This window comes from Trichomycterus rosablanca, chromosome 23 (genome assembly GCF_030014385.1).
Source record: "Trichomycterus rosablanca isolate fTriRos1 chromosome 23, fTriRos1.hap1, whole genome shotgun sequence".
NCBI classification, from domain to species: domain Eukaryota; kingdom Metazoa; phylum Chordata; class Actinopteri; order Siluriformes; family Trichomycteridae; genus Trichomycterus; species Trichomycterus rosablanca.
The window spans coordinates 17,154,084-17,177,859 of NC_086010.1; the positions used below are offsets into that span (position 1 = coordinate 17,154,084).

The 23,776-nt window shown below is 36.2% G+C and overlaps 4 protein-coding genes across 8 annotated transcripts; 3 read left to right on the forward strand and 1 right to left on the reverse strand.

Annotated features, from left to right (window-relative positions):
• Positions 1-706: 706 nt before the first annotated feature.
• On the forward strand, positions 707-3,213 carry LOC134301216 (arylamine N-acetyltransferase, pineal gland isozyme NAT-10-like). The gene is made up of 2 exons (XM_062985818.1): positions 707-1,110; positions 2,315-3,213. Exons 1-2 carry the CDS (start codon positions 838-840, stop codon positions 2,891-2,893), a joined length of 852 nt encoding a protein of 283 aa, XP_062841888.1. The 5' UTR covers positions 707-837; the 3' UTR covers positions 2,894-3,213.
• Positions 3,214-3,688: 475 nt separating this feature from the next.
• apoob (apolipoprotein O, b) lies at positions 3,689-7,114 on the forward strand. 2 transcript variants are annotated; one of them, XM_062985142.1, is made up of 9 exons: positions 3,689-3,770; positions 4,700-4,804; positions 4,901-5,020; positions 5,583-5,615; positions 5,701-5,755; positions 5,850-5,945; positions 6,030-6,121; positions 6,259-6,348; positions 6,661-7,114. In XM_062985142.1, the coding sequence occupies exons 1-9, from the start codon at positions 3,744-3,746 to the stop codon at positions 6,664-6,666; spliced, it is 624 nt and encodes a 207-aa protein (XP_062841212.1). In that variant the 5' UTR covers positions 3,689-3,743; the 3' UTR covers positions 6,667-7,114. The 2 variants fall into 2 exon arrangements, 1 of the variants encoding a protein (XP_062841212.1); XR_010007372.1 differs by having other exon boundaries at positions 6,030-6,348.
• A 1,685-nt stretch (positions 7,115-8,799) lies between these two features.
• sat1b (spermidine/spermine N1-acetyltransferase 1b) lies at positions 8,800-12,515 on the reverse strand. Of its 2 annotated transcripts, none has more exons than XM_062985144.1 (6): positions 12,261-12,515; positions 11,236-11,287; positions 11,074-11,157; positions 10,471-10,572; positions 10,342-10,382; positions 8,800-9,674 (listed from the first exon to the last, which is right to left on the reverse strand). In XM_062985144.1, exons 1-6 carry the CDS (start codon positions 12,324-12,326, stop codon positions 9,504-9,506), a joined length of 516 nt encoding a protein of 171 aa, XP_062841214.1. In that variant the 5' UTR covers positions 12,327-12,515; the 3' UTR covers positions 8,800-9,503. The 2 variants fall into 2 exon arrangements, with proteins under 2 accessions (XP_062841214.1, XP_062841213.1); XM_062985143.1 differs by having other exon boundaries at positions 10,471-10,590.
• A 1,457-nt stretch (positions 12,516-13,972) lies between these two features.
• On the forward strand, positions 13,973-20,760 carry LOC134300925 (acyl-coenzyme A thioesterase 9, mitochondrial-like). Of its 3 annotated transcripts, XM_062985398.1 has the most exons (16): positions 13,973-14,061; positions 14,332-14,405; positions 15,375-15,401; positions 15,811-15,856; positions 16,037-16,207; positions 16,424-16,461; positions 16,554-16,637; positions 16,755-16,858; positions 17,004-17,077; positions 17,171-17,238; positions 17,352-17,463; positions 18,153-18,243; positions 18,328-18,413; positions 18,495-18,582; positions 18,661-18,811; positions 19,545-20,760. In XM_062985398.1, exons 1-16 carry the CDS (start codon positions 14,048-14,050, stop codon positions 19,601-19,603), a joined length of 1,287 nt encoding a protein of 428 aa, XP_062841468.1. In that variant the 5' UTR covers positions 13,973-14,047; the 3' UTR covers positions 19,604-20,760. The 3 variants fall into 3 exon arrangements, with proteins under 3 accessions (XP_062841468.1, XP_062841469.1, XP_062841470.1); XM_062985399.1 differs by lacking the exon at positions 15,375-15,401; XM_062985400.1 differs by lacking the exon at positions 13,973-14,061 and having other exon boundaries at positions 14,385-14,405; positions 15,375-15,412; positions 15,811-16,207.
• The last annotated feature ends 3,016 nt before the right edge of the window (positions 20,761-23,776 follow it).

Below are 23,776 nucleotides of genomic sequence, written 5' to 3' on the forward strand. Positions count from 1 at the left end.
GGTGAGTAAATGTGTACATTTTAATAGTGACCAAATATGTGTGTCCTTGTTAATTTAAAATAAAAAATAGAGACTATTCTGTTTACATTTATAAGCACAAAGTCAAAAGAAAGGAGCTCTCATTCACCAAAATACAAACACACTGATTAGGAGCTTTACTACGCATGCGCAGATTCATTTGCACAGGGTGCGCAAAGTGCGTAAGCTGCGTCTGTACTTTACGTACGTATATTTTACACTATTATTATTATAAAAATTACCCTATTTCTGTGTCTGCAAAGCAAAGTATTCAAAAACTTACAATCTTCCAATGTCTACCAGCGTACTGATGTGTGTTACAGCAAAGAAATAAAACATATAAACATAAAGGGGAAAAAAACAAAAGCCAGAGGAATTACTATCATCTAAAAAATCTTGTACCTATAGTATATCATATAAATGAAAGTCAATTAAAGATAAATAAGTAAATAAATGAAAATCTCCTTAGAAAATGCTATCCTTATATAAATTTAAACACAAATTGTTTAAAGAGGGGCTCAAAGAACTTATTGTTTGTAAATATATTTTCAAATCTGAGTTTATAAAAGAAAGATTTATTTTGCCATTTTTAGCATATTTAACAGTTTCATACATTTAATTGCAATCTATGTTAAACGTGTCAAGACTGAAACGAAGTGAAAGTTCGTCTGGAAACCTGAGAAGGATCTTCGAACCAGGAAGTGTTTCTGAATGAGCTCGTGTAAGAACCAAACAGGACTCGTAATACAAGCAGTAAAATCTGAGGGATTTAGGTTTTAAGTATATATAAATATATATATAGTTGTATTTGGTAGAAGGATGGATGTTGAGAAGTATTTAGCGCGTATCGGTTGTTCTCCTCCGTGTCCTCCAACCCTGGAGACTCTTCGCCTGCTGCACCTGAATCATTTACTCTCGGTGCCCTTTGAGGACCTGAGCATTCACAGTGGAGAGAAGGTTCACCTCCATCTACCCTCCATCTACCAGAAAATCGTGTTACACCAGCGGGGTGGATTCTGCTATGAGAATAATGGGCTGTTCTCCTGGCTCCTGGCTCAGCTCGGCTTCCAGGTGGAGATTTTGGCAGCGCAGGTAAGGAATCAGCTGACTGGTGTGTACCGATCTCCGTCTGATCTCCAGCTCAGACATATCAGTAATCATGATTACGTAAGAGATCAGTAATCAGGTCATGATTATTGCTTACCTTTGTATACTAAATTATTTAAATTATTTTCTTCCTGGTGCAGCAAATGCTTAGAGATTAGAGTTCAAATAGTCCATGTTAATGATTACAGTACACACGTTAAATTAATTACTAGGGTATATTAATTAGAAATTAGAAACTTGTTTGAAATAATAGGTTTTAAATAATAGAACGCCTTTATTTGTCATATATACATATACAGGAGTACAGTACAATGAAATTCTTTCTTTGCGTATCACAGCTTGTTCGGAAGCTGGGGTCAGAGCGCAGGGTCAGCCATCGTACAGCACCCCTGGAGCAGAGACGGTTAAGGGCCTTGCTCAAGGGCCCAACAATGGCTGCACAGCAGAGCTGGGATTCGAACTCTCAACCTTTCAGTTGATAGCCCAAAGCCCTTCCCACTAGGCTACCACTGTCCCAAATAAACTGTATTGTTATATTTACAGCTTTTAGTGAACACTTTTACCCAAACTTACAGTAACAGTTACAGACTTACAGTTTACAGTAATTACAATACAATCAATTAAGCGTTAATGGCATTGCTAAGGGGCCCTAACAGTGGAAACTTGGCAGTGGTGGAGCTTGAACCCATGACCTTTATCTCTGCGCTAACACCACTTTATTACTGTGTGTTTTACCACAGTTTTATGGACAGGGTCATGTGGGTCCGGTTTTCTCAGAATCATTGGGGGCAATGCAGTAACACATTTTAAATTTTGTAATGTGATTAAATGTTGGGCTAATAGCAGTTGCTCAGTGTTGAATGCAGTAGACATGAACAGCATAAAGACTGAGTGACTGAGTAAGGGCCAACAGTGCACACATTTATGACTGAAGTGTATACTTTACTTGCCTAAGAGTGCACTGTACACTCTACGAACCTGAGTACAATGTATATAGTATACACGATATATTCTTTTTGTTTATAGTATACGTAGAGTATTCTTTAGTACTGTGTATACAGTATGTGCAGTATAGTCTCTTGTGGTATTACCAAACTAGCTTTATTCTAAAAAAAAAAAAAGTCTAGGATGTTTTACAAAATAAAAGGCTGTTTGTTAACAAGAATAACAATTCTGCTCTTTTTTGCAGGTAAGAAACCGGTTTACCAAAGCATACGGGCCTCCGTTTGACCACCTCATCATGATGGTGACACTAGATGGGCACAGGTGGCTCTGTGACGTAGGTTTCGGATCTGGTTTCCAGCTTCCACTTTCCTTAGAGACAGACAGCCCTCAAATCCAGAGTCATGGAGTATACCGGGTTAGAGCCCACGCAGACCTGTTCTTCATGGAGATGCTGTCCGAGAGTGATATGATGAAGAATCCTGAAGAGGAAGGTTCATGGGTAGAGCTGTACAAATTCACTCTTAAGTCGTGCCAAAGAGAAGATTTCCAGGCCATGTGTGAGTACCATCAGAGTTCGGTTAGTTCCATCTTTTTCTGCAAATCCCTCTGCACGATGCTGCTTCCAACCGGAAGAATCACAGTCATGGGCCGCACACTGCATACCACTCAGCTACCAGATGAACAGGGACTGCCAGCAAAAACCAAAAGAGATCTTTCAGATGAAGAAATTACTGAGATACTCAAGGAAAGGTTTGGGATAGTGTTGTCTTCTCCACTCACTCCCAAAGATGTGGACATTGTGCCCCCCACAGTAAACTGTTAAGTGTGTGTGTGTGTGTGTGTGTGTGTGTGTGTAAGTAATAAAAACATTGTTTTATTATGTTGTTTTACTGTGTACTTGTGTAAAAACGTCTCTTTAGTATGGGCAGTTGTAGCCTAGCGATTAAAGTACTGGACTAGTAAGCAGAAGGTCGCTGGTTCAAACTTCAACACTACCAAGTTGCCACTGTTGGGCCCTCGAGCAAGGCCCCTAACCCTCAGTTACTTAGACTGTGTACTGTAAGCATCTGCTAAATGCCGAAAATGTAAATGTAATGTAAATGTCTCTTTAACTCTTTGCCTTTTTCTGCTGAAGCAACCTGTTCACCTCTTTATTAACATTTTAACCTCATTGAAGTATCAATGTTATTTAATTCTTTTTTTTTTGTACCATTTAATTTTTCATTTTTATTTTAAATGACCTTAAAACTGATTACTTAAAAATAGGAATTTATTTATGATAAATATATGAATTTGGTTGAGTTTAAAATAGGCAGATGTGTAAGGTTTAGTGTCTGAGCGAACTTATGTTTTGTTTTGGCAAAATTAAAATATACTGTGTTCATTTATTTCACCTTTTTATTTTATGATTAGTCTTAGAGACTCATGACTTGTAATATATCTTGTAATATGATTCCACAATGACTACAATATTATTATTTAATTATTATTATTTTGTACTATTAATATTATTATTGTGGCATTAGTAATAGTGTTTGTTTTTATTTTTAAAAACAGAAATAAATATGAATATAAGCTTTAAATACAGACGGTGCTTTTTCATTTTAAACGCGTTTAGGAGGCGATTTGTCTCCTTTGTGTTTCCGTACAATTGGAGTCTATAAAAAGCGAGAATGTTACGCAGTTGGAAACTGATAAAGGTAAATAAATTGTATTAAATTATAATGTAATTAAAATAAACTCGATTTAAATTCATTACGAATGTTTAAGGTGTAAAGTTTCGGGAGCTGAAACACTAATGAGTGTAGCTCTGCTGCTAATGCTACAGCTAAAGCTAACTACAGTATTTATGTAACGGTTCACATGATGCTAGAATAAATGTATTTATTAAATATTTTATTTTAGTGCAAATTTATATATATAATGTAAAGCTTTCTTTTACTTATTCTATTTATGTAAATTTTTTAAAGAAAATATTTAAAACTATACAAAAACATTTATTTAATATTTATAAATTTCGCTATTTTACGTTGTGGAGTAAATATAAAATATATAATAAAACATTAGTTTAATTAATTAAATTAATATATGAATTGCTTTAATAATTTAGTATATTATTAATAATTACTAATATTAAACAGTTGGAACAATTGTGTTAAACCTTTATTACTGGCCCTGACACTTCAGATATTTAATTTAAATTTTAATATTTAATTTAATTTTTATCATTATTTTAAAATATATATCATTATTTTGGGCATCACGGTGGCACAGCTGGTAGAATACATGTTGCAAAGCAATATGTGTTTTGGGAATCAAGGTTATTCATAGAATTTAATCTAAAATAGGATTTTTACTCTTTATCCTTGTGTTTGCAAAAGGTGGATTGGCCCAAGCATGACCCACCGCAACCCTGACCAGAAAACATGACCATGAAATAAGAAACATTTAGTTATGTTAACTGTCCAAATTCTACATAGCACAATAAACAAAAGAAAAAAGCTGTGTCATCAGAAATGTTCAACAAGTATGTAAAAGCGAATGTTTAAATAGTCAGGTATGAATGTGACAAAATGCATATTTATTATTTTATGTTTTATTTAACATTTCCTCCCTCATTCTATTCCAGATCGGGCTGCCAGTGGCTCTGCCTGGTGCTTTTTCCTTAATGTCAGGAAGTGTCTTTGCTGCCAGTGAGGATAAAGAAACTGATCCCGCACTAATGACAGATGAGGTACTTATCACTCTTCAGTGTTAAAAATATATGGCATAAAAATATTGTATTAGTGAGTGTAAGGTTGATAATGTTGGGCTGAATTTTTATGTTTAGCTGTCTCTGTACACCACCCCACAATCCCGAGTGCACTGTGTGAAACCAGAGGTTGGCTCTATGGAGCAAGGTGTAGCATCACTGAGGAAATCAGCTGAGCCTTATATAACATGGTGCCAGGTAGGTTTTCTTCAGCAAGTTCACAAGATCTTATTTCTTTATGATGTGCGATTTATAGATGCAAAATCAGGTTCTCAGCCAGAAGAACTGGTGTAATCTTGCTGGTCTGAAACCAACAAGCCTGTGACGCAAGCAGCCGAGGGGTGGGGGGTGGGGGGTGGTTCTTACGTCACCTTAATACACCGAGTTCAAGTGTACACAATAATAACAGATAAAGCAAACAAACATTCACCTTTGGTCTTGCAGCTGACCTTTGTCTGTGACAATCTGAAACATGATTCTGGACAGTTAGACATGCAAAATTTGCAAAAGATGATGTTAATACGTTGTCTTATGACTGTTTCTGGATGGACCACCCACATTCACATACGTAATCATGGGCTCTCAAATCTGAAAACCCTGTGGTTCAATCTTAAATGGTTTGCTAGTTGTCAGGAACAGGCACCAGCAATTTGTTGGTGGAAAAAAGAGAAACTCCCATGACACAAAGCAGTTGAATGAAAAATGAAAAACCCACCAGGTTTTATACTCTATGAAGTAAAAACATTGTCTTTTGTTCCAGGAAAAGACGTCATATACAATGAATAAGGCTGAGGTATACATATTTATTTCCTCTAGTGAAATAAAAATGAAATCTGTAAGTCATTTTGTGTTGTCTAACATTCTTTAAATTCATACAGGAAAATTATAAGACATTAGAGCCTAGTATAAACACATCTGTGGAGACCATAAGAGGTAAAACATTTCCCAAATCCACCTACTAATATATATATATGTTTTTACAACATGCAATTATTTTTTAAAAAGTGCTTTTTTGTTTCTATTTTAGACACTTTTGAGTTTCTGAATGATCCTCCATCTGAGTTCTACCCATGTGTCGGTGTTCTGGGTTTCTCCGCAATTCTTGGACTTTACCTGGCCAGAGGTACTATGAACCTGTAATGTTGATTTGCGCTCAGTTGTAATTATGCTTATTTGTCTTTCTTATGGAGTTTCTCATTGTTTTTAGGTGGAAAGGTGAAAAGATTTCTCTACCCTGCTGGACTTATGACTCTGAGTGCTTCCATGTTTTACCCCCAGCATGCAGCCTCACTGGCAAAGGCGAGTCAGCTCAGCTTTGTATATTCCACATTAAAACATGCAGCGAATTCCCACATCTACTTTTCTTTTTTATTATTATTACTCAAACAGTTGCTCTGTCATTTAATTGAACACAATTTGTAATGTCATTTTTTCAGGCAGGGAAGGAGCAGATATTGAGTTGGGGTTTGCAGGGTCAGGTGTTTTTGGATGAGCTGTGGAAGGGAAAATCATCCGTTAAGGACGAGGTGAGGACACACGTTTTAAAAACTAGACAAGAATCCATTTGAAATAAAACTAGCACTTAGTATAATAAGTAACCCTGATAATTAGTGGTAGTAGTAGTATACACCCTCAAGGTGAAACAGCCAACACTTGTGCACCTGAAAAACACTTATACCAGTACAACACACACACTACCATTTCAAAGCGCATCTATGTGGTGGGTGTAGCTCATAACATAACAACTTAATGTAGTAATAGGTTAGATAAACCTAATATAATGGTGTATAGCTGATGTGGGACGATTTTAATCATTTTTTCACAATTTGTTTACACAGAAATGAAGAGTCAGAGATCACAGATGGATCAAGTGTTGAAGAGGAGAAAGCAGTAAGTGCTGTGACACTGCTGAGCATATTTAGACCTTCACTGCATCACTGCACATTCCACATGTAAATCTAAACAGAAGTATTTTTACACTATTAATAAAACTGTATTAATAGATTATTATTGTTTGATATTAGTGTAAATGTTTATACAGTTTTACTTGCACTAATGTGTATTATTAGGTCATACTTTATCATTCTTAACTGTTCATTATCACTCAAAGCACACTGGTAGTTGTAAGTCCCAGTGTGCCCAGTAGCACCAGTGCTGGGCCCTAGAGTTGATCATGAATTTATTTTGATGTACAGTATGTTTATATTTAAACATTTATTTATTATTTAATATGTAATAATGTATTCATTCTGTGTTTACTGAGTTCTAATAAAACCTGACTTTCTCATTGTTCTCCTTTTGCAGCACCTATTTATCCGCTACTCCTTATTTAATTTAATATTATTTTCTGGTTTGTTCCCATGCTGATGTCTCACCAAGAAGTGGAAGCAGATCTCTGTAGTCATGTTCCAAATCTAGTAAAATTACAGTAGCAAAAAGGAACCACCTCTGTATTAATGCTCATAGTGTCGTAATGAAATAACGAGTCACTGTGAGTGTCGGGTGAAAGTTTGAGTCTGGTGTTTAAACCAAAGAAAGATCTGAAAGATCAGTGCGGCGTCTTCTAGAGGTTTATGGTATCAGGTGTAAAGGTGCAGCGCTGTTACATAAATCCTCGTACTTTATTACAGCTGACTGATAACACTAATCGACTATATCGTATCAGCCAGTTAACATGCAGCACTTCAGGATAAAGTGCTAATATATTCTTTAATTGTAAGTCTCAGTTAAAGGAACATAATTTAGAGCTTATTGTTTGTAATAATGCCTTTAAAATACATGATTTATTATACAGTAAATAAAACATGTGGGTCATGATGCACTGAGTTTATTTCCTTTAGCTCACATATGAACCAGAGATTTATGGATTATTGTAAATCAGTAACTTAGATTCAGACTCTAGACACTACGGGATGTTGTATAATTCCAAAATATATAAGCGTAACAGGTTAAAGTTCAGATTAAGGCTATAAAAACAAACCTGTATGGGAATTTCATTTCATGCTTGTTCTGGTATTTGAAGGATTTCTGCAACCGTTCTATTTGCATCCAAAAACCTTCCCACATTAAGGGTCTTTAATCGGCTTTTTGTGGATTTTTTAACTCGTACTGACTGTTTTTGTGCTCACATAAAAAGGACCAGCTGGAACAGATTCCTAACAGAGTATCAGAGAAACCAAAGCATTAGTGTCTTTGCCAAGTTTCTTCGTTGTTATCCAAGAAGCACAAAACAGGTCCGTCTAAATTAGAAGCTGCTGGAACTCAGTTCACACTGTCCTTTCAGCTTGATAAAAGTTTGTGGCTGATCAGGGGCTTCTTCTTGCTCCTGCATCCAAGACCACGCAATGTAAAGCTTATTTGACTGTAAACAGTGTCTTTAATGTTTCAGCAGCTTCTGATTTATATTTATAGTAGACCTGTTCTTTGGTTGCTCTTGAATTACATATGAGCATTGGACTATTTGTTTTTTTTCAGTATACTGTGACAAATAAGAGTTTTCTGGCCTACCGTAGGCCATATGCACGTTCAAACTAGCCATGTATACAGACACATAGAAGAAGAACATCTGTACAGTTATAACCACTACCTAGAAACCTGTCATGATATTACAGAACTTTCCAGACCTCCAAAGTCGCTGTACAAGAGCTGGTACCATAATTGTCAAACTGTTAAAAAATTTCAGTTTGTTTTTGTAGTCAAAGTCCAAATGCTGTTTACACTTCAAATACAAACTATTCATTTTGTCTGTTAGCATGTTACCCGTCTGACTGCTCACTGAACACACTGCACCTTTCCAGCGGCTATTTTGACCTTTTATCAGCTCACATGAAGACGAGATGTACTTTTACTTTTTTACCAGTAAGCAGTAAAGTAGATAAAGGAGAGATAAATGATCATTGGTGGGTAACATATTAACTTTCTATGCCTAAAGATAAAAACACAGTAGGGAAAATGCAAACCAAAACAAAAAGCAGTGGTCGAGGAGAGATTTCTTTTTATACAGGACACATAAAGGTAAACATGATTTTTCATGCAAGTAATTTTGTTTAGAATGATTGAAACATGGGAAAACGTCAGTGAAACAGTAGTTGGGATACAAGGTCTAATTATTAAATGTCTCTAAGAACAAACATCCAATCACACCAGTAGCACCACTAAGTGTTTTATTTTGTTCAGTCGTTTCTTAAATTTTACTCCAATTCTTGATTTTCACATTTACTGTCAGGTAAATCAAGTACATACATGAAGGAAATATGCATTCATTCATATTCAAGAACAAAGAATAAACATTGACATGCATTTTAGCCTTTAAATATATTCATATTACAAACATGTGTATAATCAATGTGTGTAATCAGTAAATTACAGGTGAAGTTTAAATCGGTTAAGTGAATAAATGTAAATTTTCTATTAAGACATCTAAAGACATTTGAATGTATTAAGTAAAGACAATTTAAAAGCAGATATTAATCTAATATTAAGCAGATTATTTTCCCAACCACCAAATAAAAGCATGTATTTAGCATGTTCTCACACTGAGATCTCAGTCTTAAAAGAAAATTTACTTGATCTAAAATACTATGATTGTTTGCTTTGATAAATGCCCAATGTTAACTAAGAAAGGACAGAACAGCCTCGTCTCTTTCTCCTCCTCCTCGTGGACTCTAGTACTGGGACCAGCTCAGTCGATGGAGGACAGTTTTAGCAAGGACTGCTTGTCGAGCCTGAAGAGACGCCAGCCCTCCTCCAGAGAGAGATCAGACGCCCCGCGCCGCTTGTAGAAGTTGATGGAGGCGTGGTTGTTCTCGGCCACGATGAAGTGCATGCTGTTGCAGCGCGTCTTCACCGCCGTCTGTGGATGGGAATTAAAACTCTGTGCTATTATACAGTATTTTAAATGTGTTAATAATGAGCCAAACTGTCATACACATGAACTAACTCCTTAAACATGTAAACTTAACGGATTTTATCCAAATAATGTTGGTTTTCAAACTGTTTAAATAAGTGTGGTCACATTGTTTTACCAATTATTTTCTGAATGGGGTCTGAATACTTTCTAAATCCACTGTATGTAGGTCAGAGCAATGTTTGTACAGTTGCATTCAGTTAGTCTTGGTTAGTGTACACAGCTGGAAGTACTGTATCAGGTTTTTGTGCACAGTGGTGTATATAAAGTGTAGACGTATGTAAGAAGATGTACAGTGTGGAATTACAGTAGCAAATTGGCACCATTTACTTAAACAAGTGTAGATTTTTTTCAGAAACTTACTTATGAAAACATTGAGTGTGGTATTTCTCCTAATTTTACACGTGTTTATTGGGTTTTTACTACTCTGGCTGGGTGATGTTTGTAAGTAAACTAACAGTAATTGTTTTCCTTACTGTTGTACCCCAAGATTTTAAACAAAGCCTGTGTAGCTGTAAAGTTATTTCTGATTTATTTGTAATTTATTGACATTTGTGTATACATATTGCTGTTTTTAAATTAAGTTTTAACATCAGGGTGCATGTGTACTGACCTCACTTAGTTTTTTCAGGATCTCGGAGCCGATTCCAAAACCTGCAGTAACAAAAGATCTTCATTGTTGAGGTAAATTCAAACACGAAATCTCACAATATCAACTCACTTAAAGCAAATCCTCACCTACCTCTGTACTCGGACATCACGTAGAAATCCTCCAGATAGAGCAGCTTTCCAATCCACGGATCATACGTGAAGTAGTACATCGCAAAACCGATCACAGAGGAACCTGCAAACGTGTCAGATCCTGTGCTTTAATGTTGTTGTTATTGAGGAATGCATAGAAACAGATGTCTCGCATTAGTTCAAGAGATGAGTACAGATGTGATACATTATTACTGTCTGGACAAGATCTATTTTAGAAAATAATAAGGAAATTATTACCATATGTTTTATTACCATCAGACTATGCCACACTGGTCTCAGTTATTTTGTTTGTAATAAAGATAAATTTAAGAGACATACTCTAGAAATAAAGAAATATGTTTGATTCTTACATACTTCATGGTTTAGTTTGTGTGTGTGTGTGTGTGTGTGTGTTTCAGTTTTGCATTTTCCCCTATTATTATAAATGAAGGTTTTTTTTGTTCATTAGTTTTTATAGCTGCAGGAAACTACTGAAACTTATTTTAAACTAAATTAAGCACAGTGGTATCCCATCATGCCGAAAGTGTTGCACTATTCCATTACTAATTTAAACCCAAGACAAAAGAATAAAGGTTCACCTCACCTTTAATCATTTGTTTTTCAGGGGAAACTTCTGCAATGAGACAGTGGTAGAAAGGATGATCTCCGAATCCATCTTCAAGCAAATCTGCAAAAAGCAATAAACAATTAGTAAGAATGTAATTAGTACGAATTTGACATCACTTGACATTATATATCATTTTACCTTTCTCAGTCAACATGACCTGATCCTCCATTTCCTCAAATTTAGCAAGTTCCTGTAAACACACGTGCATGTTCATGCATGTCAGGTTTATGCCTTAGATAATATGTACATTAGGTAATATGTACGTTAGATAATATGTAAGTAATGTTCTAAATGACTTAAATTAACAGTCTATGAGAATGAGATGGTCGTAACATGATGGTAGAATTATTTGTTGTTTTTTTTATCAAGGACAGCTAACAGTTCCAAACATTGTCCACAATATCTACACTCTACACTATATAGATAATGTGAACTGTTTTATGAGTCAAATTATGTGTCCACACACGACTTCTACAGTCTCTACAGCTCAGTGAGATCATAATGACATTGCAATTACACCAAGTGATTCCCAATTTTTAATTAGTGTGAGGTTGGGGCCAAGGCAACACATATTTACTCGCTCACACCTTGGAATAGTTTAGAGCAGTCAGCTAATCTTCTGCATGTTACTGGAAGCAGATGCGAGGAACTGAGTACCCAGAAGAAAACCCAGATACATTGAGAAAAAGCAAAAACCCTTTACAGGGACCAGAAGCGAGAAAAAACAGGTCCTCAGAATGCAACTGTAGCCTAGTGGTTAAGGTACTGGTCTAGTAATCAGAAGGTTGATGGTTCAGGCCTCACCAGTGCCAGGTTGCCACTTTTGGGCTCTTGAGCAAGGCCTTTAACCCTCAATTGCTTAGATTGTGTACTGTCACAACTGTAAGTCGCTTTGGATAAAAATCTTCTGCTAAATGCCATAAATGTAAATGCTGTGAATCACCCGGTTATATTTCTTTGTATACTGCTATAACAGTTCAGCTCTTATTTACATTTACATACATTTAGCAGACACGTTTATCCAGTTATGACTGAATACAAGTTTAAATGTAAACTTAAAAAGTATAAAGAAAGCAAATGGGGAAAAATATATCACTGGTCAGAAACTTGCATGCATGGTAGTTTGATCATGAACGATACATAAACACATATATACTGTATACCTTTATCAGTCGCAGTATGTCAGACACGTCTTTGGGTTCAGCTTTGCGCAGTTTAAAATAAGCCATTTTCTTCTTTTACTCTTCTTCCCTTTTCTCACAAGTCCTTTATAGGTGAAGCGAAGCAAAAGCTGTTTGTTCATTCGCTTGTTAGATTTTACCCTCCCGAGTCAGTGCGGGTTTTTCACCCTTTACTAGGAGCCGAACATCAAGCTGCTGCTGCTGCTGCTGCTGCTCAACACAGCTGGATAACAACTGCACAGCTGCTCACTACCTCACATTTATACAGCCTGAGAGGCTCATACCTGTACATGCCCTGTCCTGCCACCTGGAGGAGAAAAACCATCAACGTGTCAATGTTTTGACTTTTCATTTCAAAACAGAAATGTTTGACATGGAAAAAGAAACAGTTCAGGACTTTTTTCTCCTTTCAGCATTGCAAAGAAAGTTTTTGGATGGCTACAGTAATACGGCTTTGAGCTATCAGCTGAAAGGTTGCGAGTTCAAATCCCAGCTCTGCCATGCAGCCACCGTTGGGCCCTTAAGCAAGGCCCTTAACCCTCTCTGCTCCACGGGTGTTGTACAGTGGCTGACCCTGCGCTCTGACCCCGGCTTCCAAACAAGCTGGAATATGCGATGAAAGAATTTTGTTGTACTGTACGTCTGCATATGTATATATAACAAATAAAGGCGTTCTATAAACCAAAGTTTTACATTTCAGAATCAGCAGTTCTAGCTACCTTATGATGGCTAAATAATTTTGATAATTCAGTCACAAATCATGTTTTTCTTTAGTTAGCTGAACTGTTGTGCTCATATATCTACATGCACTTTGACTTTGTTTACTTGCATTTCTCATAAAGCCCCAGTTCACCCCGTTTACACAAAACCTGCCATGGTTTCTGCAGTAATAAAGTAATAAGTAATAAGTAAGCTCATTAAGGATAAAAAAAATAGCCGAAAATAAAATTGACTATTTTTAGATATATGTATAGATGTGTATTTATGAGAATTTTAGCAGAGAAATAAATGTGTGCCTGTATGGAGTTAAAGTAAGGTAAAAAAAAATCAGGTAAAAAACAATCAGGTAAAAAAAACAGGTAAAAAAATCACGTTAAAAATCAGATAAAAAATCAGGTAAATAAAATCAGGTAAAAAATCAGGTTAGAAAATGTAGGTAAAAAAATCAGGTAAAAAAATCACGTAAAAAATCAGGTAAAAAAATCAGGTAAAAAATCACGTCAAAAAAAATCAGGTTTAAAAAATCAGGTAAAAAAATCAGGTTAGAAAATGTAGGTAAAAAAAAACAGGTAAAAAAAATCATGTAAAAAATCATGTAAAAAATCAGGTAAAAAAATCAGGTAAAAACAAGTTCCCTTACAAGTTCATAATAAACTCATTTATATATAATCAATAAAACACGTGAAAGAAATGACTTAAAATAAGTCTTTTTTTATTAAAAACCGTGAACATATAATGCTCTTATAGAACCGTTATTACGGTACAGAAACTGTTTTTTTATGGCTCAGCCCTTAGGTCTCTAGGAATCTGTCAATGCAAGTCCTGACCAATCGCGTATTGTTATGCTGAATTTCAAATTGCTCCATATTCCCTAGCCTTGTGCACTACATAGGGTGTATAGTGAATGTCGTTCACATGCTGCGTAGTGCACTTTGTATACATTGTGTTGCAATTTGTAGTTCAGCCTTAAGGAACAGCCTGCTAAACATTAGTGCGTTCACTCCAAAATTGTCAGTCTAAAACTACTAAACAAATATAATTAGGACAACATGTTCTCACATAGGTAAACGATACAGTTTTTAAATGATTGATCACGTGTTAACGTTTAAATGTATATTTAAAACTCCTGCCGAGTTTTCTGGCATGTACAGCTGTCTAGTTAGCCAGCATGCTAATCTCTTTATTGCCCTCACACCACATCACTGGGTGTGTACTGTAGGTATTTAGGTGTGGCACCCTGACCAGGACAGTAGAAAGTGGTCATATTTATGTTTTTATTTTTAAGATAAATATATTATAAATATCATGAGTGCTAATCTGCTTTATGTTCCAGGGTATGGAAATCAGCAGCATCTCTGACCTCCAGAGCTTTTTCCCAGCAGGGTAAAGCTCCAGATATGGCTGAAGGTAAAGAATGAATAATATTCACACATTTAATCATATTAAATGGAATTATAGGTTCCTCTAGGCTGAATTCATTTAGAAAATACAATTAAAGTCAAAGCTTTGCATTAACATGTGACATGCATGTCAAAGCATTCTTGTAATTTGAATAATTTCTGCAACTTGTCTAATTGATTGGACCACAAACCTTCATAAATCTTGTCACATTTAAATAATAATTGGTATTAAAAGTAGCAGTTCCAGTAGGGTAGAAGTTTTAAATGGAGTTTATTTTGTATTTTGCATGTAGTCATGTATTTAAAACCTGTGACTTGAATTTGTGCGATATGAAACTGAACTGGACTAAATATAATACAAACCAATTCACTGATTCAGAGTAGGCTAATGGGCAAACTGGTGTCTGGTCACTGACTGTAAGTAATGCCCAGAGAAGGCTTTTTATATGTATATCCAATAAAAGTTTAGCAGATAAATAAATAAACCTGAACCTGTATTTATGATACTTGAAAAAAGGGTGTGAAAATCTTGTTAGGGTCATAAATTCAGGTTTAGGTAAAAATAATAATGTTCAGGTTCAGAAAGGTTTGCATTACTTCTTTTTCTACAACCTGATCACGACGTTGTTATAACAACTAATTCTGACATTTATAAAGTCAAAATGAAACATGTTTTGGGGTTTTTAATAACGTAACCACCTATACATTTCCCTTAATAGTTTAAAATTAAAAAAAGGTTAATTAATTTATATATAATCAATAAAACATGTGAAAGAATTGACTTCAATTAAGTCTTTTTTTATTAAACATGTTTTAAACACCGGTGCCCTGTCCAGTGTTTCCTTGTAGGCCCCAGACCCGTAGTGATGCTAACTGGGATGGAGCATTTACTTTAAGATGAATGAATACTAATGTTTTATTGCATGAGTGTTCTTTATTTGTAGCGTTTATTGATTTAGCTGTGTGTTCCTTACAGGAAATGCACACTTGCTTGTGACCAATGGTGTGTTGTTGGTAAAAAAAAAAAAAAACCTAACTCGCCTGCCTGCCTAATTGACTTTCCCTAATTCTCTTTCTGCATGAGGCTTCATTAACAGTCCGAGCCGTATCTAATCTTTGTCATGTTTATAAACCAATGCACTTTTCACACCACTATTCTGTAAAGCATCTCATCATCTTTCAACATGTTAAACAATATATTGTGGAAAAAAAGCCTGTTCTGCATATGTGTTGTACTTTCGTGTTGTATTATACGGCTTTATGTAGGCATTTTCTTTCTTATTTTCTATATTCCATATTGTCTCTGGAGCAAAGACAATATTCTATGCTTCTGCATGTTACCGGTCTGTAAATATGTAACGTCTCAGATTTGTAGACTAACTGTTCTGTGTTTTTGCTCTTTGTTTTGACAGTACGGAACAGACTGAGACAGATTGTAGGAGCATCAACCAACTGGAAGTATGTCTTTGTGGAATGTTGTGTAGTAACAAATCAGAACTTCTCAACCTGCAGCTGGCGGGCTGTTTGTGGCCATGTGACGATCTCTCTGTTTTATAATTATGCCACACGTTGGGTATTTGTATAGTACACTGTTAACTGTAATTACATGCTTTTATAACTCTCATTTTCCTATTGCAGGGACCATCAGCAGGCGCTGGCAGAAAGATTATCACTAAGTAAACACCTCGCTGACAGTCAGGAGTCACTGCCTGCAAAGACGATGAAGGACAGTGAGATTGAGGTTCATCTTCCGCTGGGTACACAGTCCTCACTCAGAGAGAAATACCTTAACTTTCACAACAGTGTCAGGTACCAGCAATACAACACGTACACAAATAAAGCCACAGAAGAGGGAGCAATATTAATATTATTATTATTAACAATGCCCATGTCTTTGGAATGAAATGTCCAACAAGCTCATGATCAGATGTCCACATACCTTGAACCCTAAAGTTCATATTATGGGACATATGGGTCTATTCTTTTCTGTTCTTTCTATCAATGTTTTGTTTGTTTTTCCAAAAGGTTTGGTCGCATTTTGGAGGACCTTGACAGTTTAGCAGGTGATGATTCTACTTAAAGCCTGATGACATGTGATGAGCTCTTACTGCTTGTACTCTTAAATATAAGAAGCATTACGTGTTTATTCCCACAGTGCTGATCTGTTACTCACACACGTATAATAAGGAGCTGGACAGATCACCGCTGTCTATCGTTACAGCGCTGGTGGACAAGATTGGTACGGTCCCAGAATTCCTTTTCTGCAGAACGTTGTTGTTATAATGGTTTAATAACTGTGATCGTGTACAGTATGTGTACGGTAATCTCATTATAACTAATTCCGGTTGCTTTCTAGACATGAGAAAGAACATCATCTATCCGGACTGTGACATCAAGTTCACAGGTCATGTCACGTGGGTCGGCAAGACCTCCATTGAAGCAAAGATGCACATGACGCAGGTCTGTATGCCTAAACTCACTTCATTTTTTTCCCTCTCAAACATTCAAAATCCTGGTGAATAGAAAGGGTGCTCTCAGGGAATCCGAGGCAAGGCTGCTTTTTTAAAGGATATGAACACTAAAGGCAGGGCTCCTGTTTCCACAGTTCCATGACGGGGCGTACACTCCAGTGCTGGATGCTACGTTTGTGATGGTAGCTCGAGATCCAGAAAATAAAAGGTACAGCAGAACACGTATGAACCGAATTACTTTGTGTGCTACTTTATAGCGACAATACCAATGACCAATAACTCGCTCTGTTACTGACTGTAGGGCAGCTTTTGTAAACCCTCTTAAACTGGAGAGCCCGAATGAGGAGAAGATCTTTACACAAGGAGAAGGTAAGTTAGAATTATATCATTAAATACATTGTTAAATATTGTTTTTATTTTACATTTCAAATGTTTGTGCTTCTGGTATCAAATAATTAAAACATTGATTTCCTTCCTCTCAGTTAACAAGACGAGGCGTGTGGAGTTGAGCACAGCCTCCTTACTCAAGGTGGCACCTACGGCTGAAGAGAGGACGGTCGTACACGACCTGTTCCTCAGTACACTCGACCCCAAGTATGATTTAATTATTAATACACACCCTCACAAAAGGCAGTTTGATTAACAGTAGCTGTAGATTGGTTTCCTGATGCGATCCATCCAACAGGACAGCGGGAGCTTCGAGGTTAAGGTACTAGACTAGTAATTAGAGGTTTGCCAGTTTAATTTAACTGTTGGGCCCCAGAGCAAGGCACTTAACCCTCAATTGCTTCAAGGTATTCAATTATAACTGTAAGTTGCTTTGGATAGCCAGCGAGGTGTCCACACAAACACAATTGGTCGTGTTTAACGGAGGGATCTACATTTACATTATCCAAAGCGACTTACAGTACTGTGACAGAATATAGTCCAATACCTTGACCACTAGGCTACAACTGCCCTAGCTGGTCAGACGATGGTCAGGCGGGCTTGTTCTCCTGCGACCGCTGCGAATTGCAATCTCCAGGGCTGGTTGTGGGGGTGGTAAGCACACAGAGCATAGCGTGGCTCTTCATATGTGATCCAGCTCTATGTGGGAACACAACACTGGCAGGTGATAAAAAGCGGCCACAGATTAGAGATGTGTCAATCGAAAATTGGAAAGCACCTTGACTGAAGATTGTTGTTGATCACATGGATAAAGAACACATATCTCTAAAGCTGAAGATGATTGATGTGCCAACATTAAGTTATTAAGTCTAAATGCAACCTTCTCTTCCATGTAGAACAGTGAGCTTCCGTGGTCGTGTCCTTCCCCCCAACTCTGTTTGGATGGAAGATGCCAAACTAAAAGGACTGGAGATCTGCCATCCACAGGTCAGCCTGAACTCTCTCATTGGGTTAGGCAGGTTGTTCTTAGGTTCCTGTGTGATTGTATTTGGGTTTGTGTTTATAATACAGGAAAGGAACATTTTCAATCGGATATTTGGTGGCTTCCTGATGAGGAAGGCGTACGAGCTAGGCTGGACCAACGCCTGTGTATTTGCGTAAGATACATCTCTCCTTTTAACATCTTGGTTTTAATCACAATTACAGATTATTTGACCTCATTGTTGCATTTCTCACAGTGGCTGCAGACCGACTCTGGTAGCAGTGGATGATATCATGTTCCGAAAGCCTGTAGAGATCGGTTCCCTGCTGCTCTTATCATCACAGGTAGATACAGAGCTACAGATCACAGTCATGTGTGTATTTTATGCTGTATTGTTTATAACGTGTTTGGCATTCTGTCAGGTGTGTTACACTGAAGGTCATCACATCCAGGTCAGAGTTCACACGGAGGTGCTCGATCCTTTGACCAGGCAGCACGACACCACCAACGTCTTTCACTTCACATTCAGGGTGGAAAAGGATGTTCCGTCCGTCGTGCCACAGAGCTACGGAGGTCAGACGTGTAATATGATATATTCTGTACTGTGTGGTGTATATTCAAATGTATGATACCCTACCACTACACAAACTCCTCTTTATGTCACTAAGCAGTCATGTGACAGCAGTACAGTGCGGAGGTCAAGAGCTGTAGGTAATGTTAGTGTTTAAATCAGACGTCAGAAGGGTGACCTTGACAGTGACACTGTTGTTGGTGGTTGTTTGAGGATGTCACAAACTGCTGATCACCTAGAATTTCATGACATAGAGCAGTGTAGCAAACAAAAAAAACTCGCTCAGGTGGCACAGCGGTAAAATACGCTAGCACACCAGGGCTGGGATTTTGAATACATCAGATCGAATCTACATGAACGTTTGGCTGTTGTTCACAGGGTGGGATGAGCCAGACCAGGGTTCCTCATAACTGGTGACTGATTGATGGTGCCTGCACAGAGTTGAGGAATAATGCCGATCAGGGTGTGGCTCTCCATGCACAAGGCTGATCCGCATATGAACTCGCCCCGTACAGGTGAAAAGATGCAGTTGGTACTGCGCACGTGTCGGAGGGGGGTGTCAGTTGCGAAGCTCCTCGACTAGATTAGGGGAGAAAATTGGGGGAGAAATTGGAGACAGAAAGAGAAAAAACTAAACAAATTGTAAGTGGTGCTGGTGGTGTTCCATTCCCCAATTTACTTTACACACTTTTTCGCTTTGTTTGTCTCTCTCATTGTTTTTTTCCATCTCTCTAGAATCAATGCTGTACCTGGATGGGAAAAGGCACTTTGAGGAAACAGTCAAGGGCCAGTGAAGGAGGTTTCGTCATGTCATCTGTGCATTATAATGCAGCATTTTATATTAATATAAGAAAAGTTCTGAAGGAAAAAAACAGCAAAAGAAAAAGAACTATTTTTAAAGGATGTTGGGGATGCTATTTAAAATCAGCACATTGATTTTTCTTTAAACGTCTTTAAAATATATTTATCCACAGTGGTAGTTGCTTTAAACATAGTTTTATCATTTTTTATATTTGCAAATGTACAAATGGACCAGCATTACAAAAGACGGTGCTTAGGACTGTAGTAAACTGCGTACTGTTGTTATTTGCATTTTTTAATATTAAGAAATTATAATATTTTGCATTTTATATCACCATATTTATAGGATGTGAGTTCATTTTCAGATTGTCAGATGCATATCATTGCTATGGAATTGTGTTCCAGAACATTGTTTTTTTTTTGTTTTTTTACTTTTTTCATTGTTCTACTTCCTGTTACAATAAAAACAACAAATATTTACAGCAATAATGTTAAAATTTTAGTCATGTAACAAAATGAACCCAATGTTAGGGGAAATTGTATCCCTTTTATTGTTTGTATGATCCCGTTTGATACTACAAATAATAGAAGTATTTAAGTCTGTACATTAAAAACAAAGCAACTAAAATGTAACACTGCGGTCAAGCCAGCCTCCACTTCCAAATGCTCAGTCAAATCAGCCCCCCACGTTGTTTTTAAGGATGTGCGTATACTAAACATTACGGTAATAGCGTCTGGTAACACTGATAAAAAAAAAGTCACTGACAACCTGAACGTGTCTACATCAGTTATAAATATATCAGTTAAAAACATATCGGTTACAAAGATATATAAATATATCACTTAAAAATATGAATATATCAGTTAAAATATATATAAATATATCAGGTAAAAATTAAATAATTAAATTAACCAATTTCGTCCTGCAAACTGAATTTGGGATACAATTTCAAGCTTTAAAAAAATAACCTGACATTATGATTTTACTTTAAATTTAAAGTCAACTAAAATTTAATCTTAGCTCTTTATTTTTTATTGTTCTTAAAAGAATTCTCTAGTTTCCCCACAACAATTTCACTTTATAATGATAGTTCACCATCTGTAGATATCACTCAGTTAATGTCAAGCAATTCTGATGTGTCATTTCTAAATAAAGGCCTTTGTGTTGTCAAATTTCCATTATTTTCAGACTGTTATTAAAAGGAATTCTTTAGTTTTCTCAGAACAATTCCACTTCATAATGATAGTACACCATCTGTAGATTAAACTACTAAAGTTCTTTATTTAAAAATGATACATCAGAATTGCTTGATATTAACTGAGTTTAATCTACAGATGGTGTACTATCATTATGAAGTGGAATTATTGTGTGGAAACTAGAGAATTCCTTTTAATAACAGTCTAGGTATAAAATAATACAAATATTACAATATAAAAGTCCTTTATTTAAAAATGACACATCAGAATTGTTTGATATTAACTGAGTGACATCTATAGATTGTGTACTATCATTATGAAGTGCAATTGTTGTGTGGAAACTAGAGAATTCTATTTAATAACAGTAGAGTCAAAATAATAGAAATATTACAATATAAAAGTCTTTTATTTAGAAATGACACATCAGAATTGCTTGACATTAACTGAGTTTAATCTACAGATGGTGTACTATCATTATGAAGTGGAATTGTTGTGTGGAAACTAGAAAATTCTTTTTAATAACAGTCTAGAGTCAAAATTATAGAAATATTACAATATAAAAGGCCTTTATTTAGAAATGACACATCAGAATTGCTGTCAGGTTATTACCAACTCTTTTTTTCAAACCTTGAAATTGTATCCCTAATACAGTTTGCTGGAAGAAATGGGTTTATTTATTTTTTCATTTTTAACTGATAAATGTATTTATTTTTAACTGATACATCTATATATTTTAACTGATATATTTATATATTTTCACTGATAAATCTTTATATTTTTTATCTGTTTTCTATATTTTTTAACTGATACATTTGTATATTTTTAACTAATATATTTCTGTATTTTTAACTGATATATTTATATTTTTTATCTGATACATTCATATATATTTTAACTGATATATTTCTGTATTTTTAACTGATGTATTTCTCTTTTTTTAACTGATATATTTATATATTTTAACTGATATATATATATATATTAGGGCTGTCGAAGTTAACGCGATAATAACGCATTAACGCGACCTCAATTTAACGCGATTAAAAAAATTAGTGCCATTAACGCAAATTCTAGTTCATGTTGACACTTGACTGGTAGAACAAACGTTTTAATGTCGGACTTGCCACCGTTTTTCATTTGCGGTTTGTTAACATAATGTAACCGATCGTGGTAGTGATGCACTTGCATAATAAAGAAATAAATACACGCTATATTCACAAGTTGTCGGGAGCAGAACACTTTATTACACTTAATTAACTTCTTCTTCTGTACCGAATACCGGAAAGCTGAGTCGAGCACGTTAGTTCATGAACTATGGAAGCCCCAAAGGGTCAAAACACACTCACTTCGTGTAGAAACGTCCATCAAACCATCGTCACGATACAACCACAGACAAGTCTGATACAATAACTACGCCTTATCCCACCTAAAGCACCGCTGATCTACAATGTTTGCTGATGGAGAAATTCTAACCTACAATCTGACATTTACTGCCTAGTATGTGAGTGAATTACAGTTTTCTCTTGTCCCAGCAGTTTTTAACATAAGTACATTTAGCATAAAATGTGTTCACCATTTTAATTGTAACATTTCACTTAAAAATCCTTGTTTTCTATAACATTTACACAGATTTTTTTTTAATGCGATTAATCGCGATTAACTATATGAAATTCTGAGATTAATCGCGATTAAAAAATTTAATCGTTTGACAGCCCTAATATATATATATATATATATATATATATATATTAACTGATATATTTTTATATTTATAACTGATGTAGTCACTTTCAGGTTGTCAGTGACTTTTTTTATCAGTTTTACCAGATGCTATTACCGTAATGTTTAGTATACGCACATCCTTAGAAACAACGTGGGGGCTGATTTGACTGAGCGTTTGGAAGTGGAGGCTGGCTTGACCGCAGTAATGTAACCAGGTGTATTAATAGGATGTGGTGCAAAGTTTAGGTTTAATTCATCAGGTGCATGTGGCTTTGAAGTATCAGCCACCCCAGTGACGCCTGCGAAGACCACTGTATTAACTTACTAATCAATATTTAATTAAGCAATAGAACACGAGAGGGAGTGTGTTATCGCGAATAACATCACGAGCCGTAGGCGAGTGCCGTAGATCATTACAGCCGTGATGTTATTCGCGATAACACACTCCCTCTCGTGTTCTATTGCTTAAATATATAAGCATGGAGTTTTACGGAAGCGTTGTAAACAAATTGTATTTTTCTAGATTCGATCCTCGTTTCCAGTCATTGGCTGTAAGAGATTTTGCATGTCCTGACTGGTTGGGCTCAGAATTTGGGTTGGGTGCTCAAAATTTCCCCTAGGTGTGAGTTTATATGTATTAGACATAGGTGTGGCCTTGCAATTATTTGGCAACCATTCTACCCTAGGTTTTCCAGCCTCGTCCTTTGGATTTCCGGGTGGAAACGAACCCAGGTACGTACGGTGGCTCAGTGGGTAGCACTGTGGCCTCACAGCAAGAAGGTCCTGGGTTTCTGAGTCCTTTCTGTGTGGAGTTTGCATGTTCTCCCCGTGTCTGCGTGGGTTTCCTCCGGGTGCTCCGGTTTCCTTCCACAGTCCAAAGACGTACAAGTGAGGTGAGCTTGTGAACTGATTAATTTTATGTGACAAATAGCCACCTGTCCTGTCATGAATGTAACCAAAGTGTGTAAAACATGTCGTTAAAATCCTAATAAATAAATAAACTCTAAAAGAAAACACAAGTTGGGTTGAGAATTTGGGTTGGTTGGACAAAATTGCCCCTAGGTGTGAGCTAATGTTTGGCCTATGTGAGGCCCTGCAATGAAACGTACCCACTGCGACCTTGAACAGACAGAATCAGTTTGTAAAAGCAAATATACAGTATAACTACAGTATGTGAATGGATATAAACCTTACTTTTTTATGTTTAATTCATCTGGCAACCTTTGCCGGGGGGATTTATTTTTTCT